At 44.1% G+C, this 10,000-nt stretch overlaps 1 protein-coding gene across 1 annotated transcript in view; it reads left to right on the forward strand.

Annotated features, from left to right (window-relative positions):
• Positions 1 to 5,695: 5,695 nt before the first annotated feature.
• The window catches only part of CTDSPL2 (CTD small phosphatase like 2), a 27,421-nt gene continuing 23,116 nt past the window's right edge, over positions 5,696 to 10,000 (forward strand). Inside the window, 3 exon segments of the mRNA XM_077473886.1 lie at positions 5,696 to 5,853; positions 5,856 to 5,902; positions 9,192 to 9,328. Coding sequence (XP_077330012.1) covers positions 5,709 to 5,853; positions 5,856 to 5,902; positions 9,192 to 9,328 — 329 coding nt within the window. The 5' untranslated portion in view covers positions 5,696 to 5,708.

The following is a 10,000-nucleotide window of genomic DNA, read 5'->3' on the forward strand; positions in this document are numbered from 1 at the left end:
CCCCCTCTCTCTCTCTTCCTCCCCCCCTCTCTCTCTCCCCCTCTCTCTCTCCCCCCCTCTCTCTCTCCCCCCCCTTCTCTCACTCCCCCCCCTCTCTCTCTCTCTCTCCCCCCTCTCCCCCCTTCTCTCCTCTCCCCCCCCTCTCTCTCTCTCCCCCCCACTCTCTCTCTCCCCCCACTCTCTCTCTCTCCCCCCCACTCTCTCTCTCTCCCCCCCACTCTCTCTCTCTCCCCCCACTCTCTCTCTCTCCCCCCACTCTCTCTCTCTCCCCCCACTCTCTCTCTCTCCCCCACTCTCTCTCTCTCCCCCCACTCTCTCTCCCTCCCCCTCCTCTCTCTCTTCTCCCCCTCTCTCTCTCTCCTCCCCCCTCTCTCTCCTCCCCCTCTCTCTCTCTCCTCCCCCCTCTCTCTCTCCTCCCCCTCTCTCTCTCTCCTCCCCCCCTCTCTCTCTCCTCCCCCTCTCTCTCTCTCCTCCCCCCCTCTCTCTCCCCTCTCTCTCTCTCTCTCTCTCTCTCTCTCCTCCCCTCCCCTCTCTCGCTCTGTCGCGGTCTCGCTCTTGTTCTCTTGTGCTTGCGCACACACTCTCCTCTCTCGATCTATATATAGATATATGTACACTTTTTTGCTAGAAATTTATTTAGAACCTCCAAATTTTATATATATATAGAGAGAGCGAGATTTTATATATATATATATATATAATCTATCACTATCAGAGAGCTTGATCTAGCTATAGAGTGTGTGTGTGTGTATATATAATCTATATAGAGAGAGATATATCTCTAATTTTGGGGTTCTAGCAAAATTAATGCCGATGTTCCCGTGTAAAGTGCGGGACTTGGTCAGGAAGGGGTTAATACGTACGAGGATCGCTCGTCCTGCGTGTCTCTACACTGACAATCGAGCGTCTTTCCTGCAATCCTTTGTGTATGGGCAGCGACTCTTCCATTGGCGGTCTTTGTACAGCTGCGATCTGCTGCATCTATTGCAGAAATCTGTTCATTCTGCGGACGTTTTATTTGTGGAGTTTTACAAATTGTTTTTTTTTTTTCTGTAAAGCGATGGGAAGCGTGATTTGTAAACGTACGCCTTCCCTGGAAATGAGGAGCTTCTCATGCTAATTGGTGTAGAGCGGGGCTGGACGAATCATGTTGCTATGGTAGCTAAGAAATATTCCTGACAACAGAGGAGCCCCCCCTCCCCCCCCCAGCATGGAGTATTTTCTGGGTACGGTTAGGACAGGTAATCACAATAGAAGCGTCGCTGTGCCGTGTCGCAGACCCGCGTGAGCGCCGATCGGGCTGCAGCTCGCTCCCTTCATTGTTCTGTAACTCCGGTGTCAATATAAGGGAATGGCGGGGCGGCCGCGTCTCCTGATCTCGCTGTGCTTTTGCTATGGTGGGAGAAATGTGCAACATTGTGATACCGTACAGAAACACAAGTCCAGACATAGAAGTGGTGGCGGCTCGCAGTCCGCTGTCTCTATTGGAGGAGAGGTAGGTCACTGTCAAGTGTAGTGTTTAATGGGGCAAGGTTGTCTCTGGTGTTTGGACTGGAGGCGTTCCTCCATATAAGTAATAGGATGGATCAGATTTTGTCTTGTCTAGTTTTAGGGGGGCGTCCAACACCATCCAAGAGCCTCATATGAATATTCAGTGTCGGAGGCAGCACTCTCACACCAGGATAGTCAGTCTATGGGCATGATACAAGAGATGGTCAGAGACTGCAAACCTGATACAAGAGATGGTCAGAGACTGCAGACACGATACAAGAGATGGTCTTAGACTGCAGACATGATACAAGAGATGGTCTGAGACTGCAGACATGATACAAGAGATGGTCTGAGACTGCAGACATGATACAAGAGATGGTCTGAGACTGCAGACATGATACAAGAGATGGTCTGAGACTGCAGACATGATACAAGAGATGGTCTGAGACTGCAGACACGATACAAGAGATGGTCTGAGACTGCAGACACGATACAAGAGATGGTCAGAGACTGCAGACACGATACAAGAGATGGTCAGAGACTGCAGACACGATACAAGAGATGGTCAGAGACTGCAGACACGATACAAGAGATGGTCAGAGACTGCAGACACGATACAAGAGATGGTCTTAGACTGCAGACATGATACAAGAGATGGTCTGAGACTGCAGACATGATACAAGAGATGGTCTGAGACTGCAGACACGATACAAGAGATGGTCTGAGACTGCAGACATGATACAAGAGATGGTCTGAGACTGCAGACATGATACAAGAGATGGTCTGAGACTGCAGACATGATACAAGAGATGGTCTGAGACTGCAGACATGATACAAGAGATGGTCTGAGACTGCAGACATGATACAAGAGATGGTCTGAGACTGCAGACATGATACAAGAGATGGTCTGAGACTGCAGACACGATACAAGAGATGGTCAGAGACTGCAGACACGATACAAGAGATGGTCAGAGACTGCAGACACGATACAAGAGATGGTCAGAGACTGCAGACACGATACAAGAGATGGTCAGAGACTGCAGACGTGATACAAGAGATGGTCAGAGACTGCAGACGTGATACAAGAGATGGTCAGAGACTGCAGACGTGATAAAAGAGATGGTCAGAGACTGCAGACGTGATACAAGAGATGGTCAGAGACTGCAGACGTGATACAAGAGATGGTCAGAGACTGCAGACGTGATACAAGAGATGGTCAGAGACTGCAGACGTGATACAAGAGATGGTCAGAGACTGCAGACGTGATACAAGAGATGGTCAGAGTGTAGACAGTACGTACAAGAGACGCACACATTTCGTCCCTTTGATGTGGTGAAGTTGTCCTGTCCCCTTAGCAGAAAAACACCCCCAAAGCAGAATGTTTCCCCCTCCATGTATGACGGTGGGGGATGGTGTTCTTGGAGTCATAGGCAGCATTCCTCCTCCTTCTCTAAACATGGCGAGTTGAGTTGATGCCAACGACCTCGATTTCGGTCTCCTCTGACCACAACACTTTCCCCCGGTTCTCCTCGGAATCATTCAGATGTTGATTAGAAAACTTCAGACGGACCTCTACATGGACTTTCCTGAGCAGGAGACCTTGCGGGGGCTGCAGGATTTCGGTCCTTCACAGTGTAATGTGTTACCGATTGTTTTCTTGGTGACTATGGTCCCAGCTGAGATCATTGACAAGATTCTCCGGTGTAGTTCTGGGTGATTCCTCACCGTTCTCATGACCAATGAACTTCCACGAGATGAGATCCTCCATGGAGCCCCAGACTGAGCGAGAGTGACCGTTATTTTGTGTTTCTTCCATTTGGGAATAATCGCTCCAACTGTTGTCACCTCCTCACCAAGCTGCTTGGCGATGGTCTTTGTAGCCCCTCCCAGCCTTTGTGTAGGTCTACAATCTTGTCCCCGACATCCTTGGACAGCTCTTTGGTCTTGGCCGTGGTGGAGAGATTGGAATCTGATTGATTGCTTCTGTGGACAGGTGTCTTTTATACAGGTAACAAGCTGAGAGATTAGGAGCACTGCCTTTGAAGAGAGTGCTCCTAATCTCAGCTCATTACCTTGATAGAAGACACCCAGGAGGCAGAAATCTTGCTGATAGGGGATCAAATACTTATTTCATTCATTCAAATGCAAATCAATTTATAACTTTTTGAAATGCGTTTTTCTGGATATTTGTGTTGTTGTTCCGTCTCTCACTGTTATAATAAACCGACCAATAAAATTATAGACTGATCGTTTCTTTGTCAGTGGGGCAAATGTACAAAATCAGCAGGGGGATCAAATACTTTTTTTTTTTTTTTTTTCCCTTTAGACCCCTTTCACACTGGGGCGTTTTTCAGGCGTTTTTCATGCGCTTTAGCGTTAAAAAAAAGCGCTTGAAAGAAGCTGCAACTGCAATCCCAATGTAAAATCCCGAGTGCTTTCACACCAAGGCGCTGCGCTGGCAGGGCGTCAAAAAAAGTCCTGCAAGCAGCTTCTTTGCAGCGATTTTGGAGCGATGAATACAACGGCTCCTAAAGCGCCCCTTCCCATTGAAATCAATGGGAAGCGCCTGAAAAACGCTATTGGCAGCAGCGTTTTGTGGGCGCTTTTAACCCTTTATTTGACCACTAGCACAGGGGTTTAAAAGCGCCCCAATAACGCTCGAAAAATGCTGGTAAAGCGCTGCTAGTTTAAGCGGCACTTTACGAGCGTTTTTCTGGGCGCTGACATTGTGAAAGGGCTCTAAAGCACTTGGGCTTTCACATTGGGACTGCAGATGAGGCTTCTTTCAGGTGCTTTTTTTAACGCTAAAGCGCCTGAAATACGCCGCAGTGTGAAAGGGGTCTTACTGCGCCACGCGCACACACACATTCACACACATATTCACACACACACAACACACACATATACACACACACACACACATATTCACACACACACACACATATTCACACACACACACACACACACACATATTCACACACACACACACATATTCACACACACACACACATATTCACACACACACACACACACACACACACATTCTCACACACACACACACACATCTCACACACACACACACACTATTCACACACACACACACATATTCACACACACACACACACATATTCACACACACACACACATATTCACACACACACACACACACACATATTCACACATATTCACACACACACACACACACACTTATTCACACACACGTATTCACACACACACGTATTCACACACACACACACATATTCACACACACATATTCACACACACACACACACTCGCACACACATATTCACACACACACACACACATATTCACACACACACACACACACACACACACACATTCACACACACACACATTCACACACACACACATTCACACACACACACACATTCACACACACACACATTCACACACACACACATTCACACACACACACACATTCACACACACACATATATATATACACACACATATTCACACACACACACATATATATACACACACACACGTATAAAAGCATAAAAAAAATGTGTGTGTATGTATATTACATATACACACACTTTTTTTTTTATTTGTATAACACACACTATATGTGTGTGTGTATATGTATGTATGTGTGTATGTGTATATGTATATATATATATATATATATATATATATATATATATATATATATATATATATATGTGTGTATATATATATATATATATATATATATATATATATATATATATATATATATATAGTGTGTGTTATACAAATAAAAAAAAAAGTGTGTGTATATGTAATATACATATACGCACACATTTTTTTTTTTTTTTATTTGTATAACACACACTATACGTGTGTGTGTGTGTATATTATATTATATATTTTTTTACACACAATCACACTTTTTTATTTATTTTTTCGCTTTTTTATTTATTTTTTTTAGCTGTTTACATATAAGTGAATCCTTTTTTTCCCCATTTGCAGATTTTGTGTCTCTGTAAATTGTTCGGTGCTATCAAGTTTGTGTTTTTATGGGCCGCTTTTTTTCTAAAAAAGAATAAAAGAAGAATTTAATATTTCCCACCGTTGTACATTTATTATAACGTCCTTTGTATCGGTGGGCCGGTGTTTTCCGTTTTTTTTTTTACATATAATAAGTGTATCCTTCTCTTCCGTTTGCAGCTTTTATGTGGCTCTCATAAAAAATGAGGCTCAGGACGCGGAAGGGGTCTCCGCGCAGCAGTCACGGGCCTGCCGGGCGCACTGCTCGCACCAAGAGGAAGCACTCGGAGGAGGAAGAGGAGGAGGAGAGCTCGCCTCTCCGAGGAGACAAGCTGCCCAAATCCGACACCGTTTACTTTCTACCATAAAAAATTTCATCAAAGGCAGCACAACAAAGGTAAGTGGATGTTATAAAGTGTATTTCTATGTCTGCAGGTCCACCCCGGCGGGAAACCTTCTTGTGTTGGGAACGTTTCTGTGAGGCCTCATTCACACAGGCAATGCTACACCCTTCACCCGTGTGAGGGTCGTGTTTACCCACCCGGGGGGGGGAGGGGTGCACAGGTGTTCCATGCACCTTCATGCATGGAGCAGGCCCATTCATGTCACTTGCCCCCAATGTGACATCACTGACCTGAATGCAGACGGTGTGCGTTTTTATCCTGCACTCCGCCCCCCCCCCCCCCCACAAGGATGTCAAATTGGAAGATCTGAATGGGGCTGCCTACAGGGGGATTCCCAGAACACCTGTGCATCTCCGGGTAAACGCAGCCCCCACAGGGGGCGTAAACTATAGTACACCTTTGTGAATGAGGCCTAACTGTGACATGCTGGGAGGGACCGGTTCACACCATAGAAATGCACTCTGGATGCGGTTTTTGATGCGTTTTGCTGCAAACCCTCCCCCCCCCCCCCCTTTTTTTTTTTTTTTTTTTTTTTTTTTCTTTCTTCTTTTCTTTACCTTAGATAAGGACATGCGTTTCGGTAGATGTTCGGTGCGTTCCAGATGTGTTTACCTAGGGATGCTTTGATACTGTTCTCTTATCTACAGTTATCCAATACTTTTAGTCAAGTACTCACTGATGCCGAGTACCGATATTTTGCGGTGCGATTTGCGTCCATACAAAACGTTCACAAAAATGTCCTCCGTTCCGGGTTCCACCTTCTGCGTGCACATTTTTTACATGATTTTGATGTGTTCCAGTGATTTTTTTTTTTTTTTTTTTTTAAATACTTTTTCTGGATGCGTTACAGATTCTTTTTATTTTTCATTGTAATGGGGCTAAAAAAAAAAAAAAAAAGGTAGATATTACATGGTTTGCAATAGCATAGTTCACACAAGTGCGTTTCGGTTCCCGAAAAAATAAAAAAAAATTAAAAAGTAGAACATGTGTCATTTTTTTTTTTCTGCAGAGAAATTTTACTGGAATGTGTGGTAAAACGCATCAAAAATGCATTTTACCACGTTGCAGTACAGTCCTCTGCAGGAAAAATGCAACATGTTCTACTTTTTAATTTTTTTTTATTTTTTTCTGGAACCGAAACGCACTTGTGTGAACTATGCCATTGGAAACCATGTAATCTGCTTTCTATGCGCTTTGGATGCAGGAAAGAAAAAAGCACTGGAACTAGAGATGCACCAAAATCGTTTGACTGAAAATGGTGTTATCGGCATTCGGCCAATGAGAGCAGAAGGTGCCAACAATGGCAGCGAAAAACGCACCGCAATTTTCCTGTGAATTCGCAATTGATTTTACTACGAATTCACTGATTTTATTTATTTATTTTTACGATTTTGGGCTTGATTTTTTTATTTTATTTTTTTTCCTGCTTATGGTGTGTCTTTCATAGGTCATGTGACTCAAAAAAACTGCATCAAAAACGTAACAAAGGTGTGTTAATGATGCGTTTTTCAATGCATTTGGCCCAGTGGGTGCGTGTTTTATTTATTTATTTTTTTTGTTTTGTTTTTTTGTAACTGACCAAAAATGCACCAAGCAGGATTTTAAACACCACAAGCAAAGCCCAAATGGACCAGTGTGAAGACATGCAGAGAATTTAAAGGGATGTATTTTTTTCCTGCGCTTTTCTTGCGTTAAAGGTGCCAATAATGGGCACCAATAAATTCATATTAATGATATAAATATATAAATATTTTTCAAAAACTGTCATTTTCGGCTAAGTGCGTCCTGCCGTTTTTGGTTTCGGCACCAAAATGTCCATTTGGTGCGCCTCTAAATGAAACACGTTTGCTGTGAATTATCCCTTAGTCGGCGCCCATCACACTGCAAAGAATCGCATTCAATTTGAACAGGAATGTCTTGCGTTTCCTCTCCGAATCACATGCTCGATCCCACCCCACCCCCGCTCATGTGTGAGCCCATAGCTGGTCATAGTGACTTCAGGCTGGGGTTCGTCGCACAGGAGCGGTGTAGGAAACTGCATGCGATTCAGATGGGAATCACACCGCATTCCTGTTCAAATGGCAAGCAGTTCTTTGCAGTTTTGATTTATGCCCATTGATTTTGTATGGACGCAAATATCGGTATCGAGAGCATTTTTTTTTATATGTGCGAGAACTCGTGAAATTACTCGGTATTGGTGCTTCCCTAGGTTTACTGCGTTCCAGTTCAGTGCAGAAAAAAATGCAGCGTGTGCTATTTTTTTTTTATATTTTTTTTTTTCCTGGAACTGTCTGCACTGATGTGAATGCTGCCATTGGAAACCATGTAACCTGCTTTCCATGCGTTTTTGATGCAGAAAAAAAAAAACTTCACTGCATAAAGTGTAAACTGGCCCTGAAGCATCTGGTTCCAACCTGCCCCCCCCCCCCCCCCCTCTTTTTTTATTTTTTATTTTTTTTCTGTAACTGAATGCACTGATGTGAACAATGCCTTTGGAGACCATGTATTCTACTTTCCATGCGTTTTTGATGCAGAAACAAAAGCACTTGACTGCATTAAATGTGTGAACTGTCCCTGAAGCATCTGGTTCCTAACCTGCCCCATTTCCCCCCCCCCCCCCTTTTTTTTTTTTTTTTTTAATTCTTTTTTTTTTTTTTTTTTGTAACGGATTGCACTGATGTGAACAATGCCATTGGAGACCATGTATCCTACTTTCCATGCGTTTTTGATGCAGAAAAAAAAGAACTTGACTGCATGAAGTGTGAACTGTCCCTGAAGCATCTGGTTCCCAACCTGCCGCATCCCCCCCCCTTTTTTTTTTTTTTTTTAATTCTTTTTTTTGTAACGGATTGCACTGATGTGAACAATGCCATTGGAGACCATGTATCCTACTTTCCATGCGTTTTTGATGCAGAAAAAAAAGAACTTGACTGCATGAAGTGTGAACTGTCCCTGAAGCATCTGGTTCCCAACCTGCCGCATCCCCCCTCCTTTTTTTTTTTTTTTTTTTTTTTTTTATTATTATTATTTATTTTTTGTAACTGATTGCACTGATGTGAACAATGCCATTGGAGACCATGTATCCTAATTTCCATACGTTTTTGATGCAGAAAAAAAAAACAACTTGACCTTGTGGGCAGTTGAGGCTTCTGCCACCCAACCCCCCCCCTTCCCCCCCCCCCCCCCCCCCAAGCGCTTGAACCTACAATGACGGTGCTTTCCTCCCATTTTTGGTTTTGCCCAAAAGAATCTTGACGGATTTTTTTATTTTTTATTTTTTAGGAGGATCGTGAGAATCCCCCAAAGAAGAGTCGGTTGGAGCGTGACCTTGACCACAACCTCATCACCTCAACTCCACGTACCGGTGATAAGCCGAGCAAACCCATCGCCCGCGTCAGACGGAAAAGTCAAGTCAATGGAGGGTTTGCAGATTCCTAAGCTCCATCGATTTTTATTAGCGATTGTAGTAAATTGTTTAGAAGCACCCTGATCTGGGTGATTAAAGTAGAACTCCCCAGGAAAACCACCGCTCGCTGTTTTACCGAAGATACATTTTTTTTTATTTTTTTTTTAGATAGGGTTAGGATTTTTATTGCTGCGTGTGCCTTCCTCTTACCGTGACTTCCAATCTGTCACTTCTTGTACAGGGGGGGGGGGTCACAGACAGGAAGTGAGGGAAAATCTCCCCAATGGGGATTATACTGAAATAAAAATTGAAAAATCCTAAAGCAGACCGCTAGACTCTTGAGATTGGAACCACGTATGGGCAAGGCTGAATGTCCCCAAGATTGATTGAATGTCGCATGCGATTATTACAAGCAGCAATAATCATGTTTTTGCCTGGCAGGGACGGTCCCTCTGCTTTCCTATTAGAAACTGACCACACTAGGCAGGAGAGCACATAGTGGTCAGTTCTCTAGCTATGCTGGGAACTCGGTGTGCTCTCCAATGATCACGCTTGTCCTGACAACCTCCCCCCGCTGCAGAGCCATTCCCTGGAAAACTTCTGTTTACTCGCCTGAGTTCTGTGATTCACGCGCCGCAGATGCGCTTTTCTTCTCTAACCTTTGTCTCGGCTCTGGATTGGATAG

The sequence above is a fragment of the Lithobates pipiens genome, unplaced genomic scaffold (assembly GCF_037356315.1).
Source record: "Lithobates pipiens isolate NorthernLeopardFrog02 unplaced genomic scaffold, aLitPip1_a1.2 Scaffold_8, whole genome shotgun sequence".
Lineage (NCBI taxonomy): Eukaryota > Metazoa > Chordata > Amphibia > Anura > Ranidae > Lithobates > Lithobates pipiens.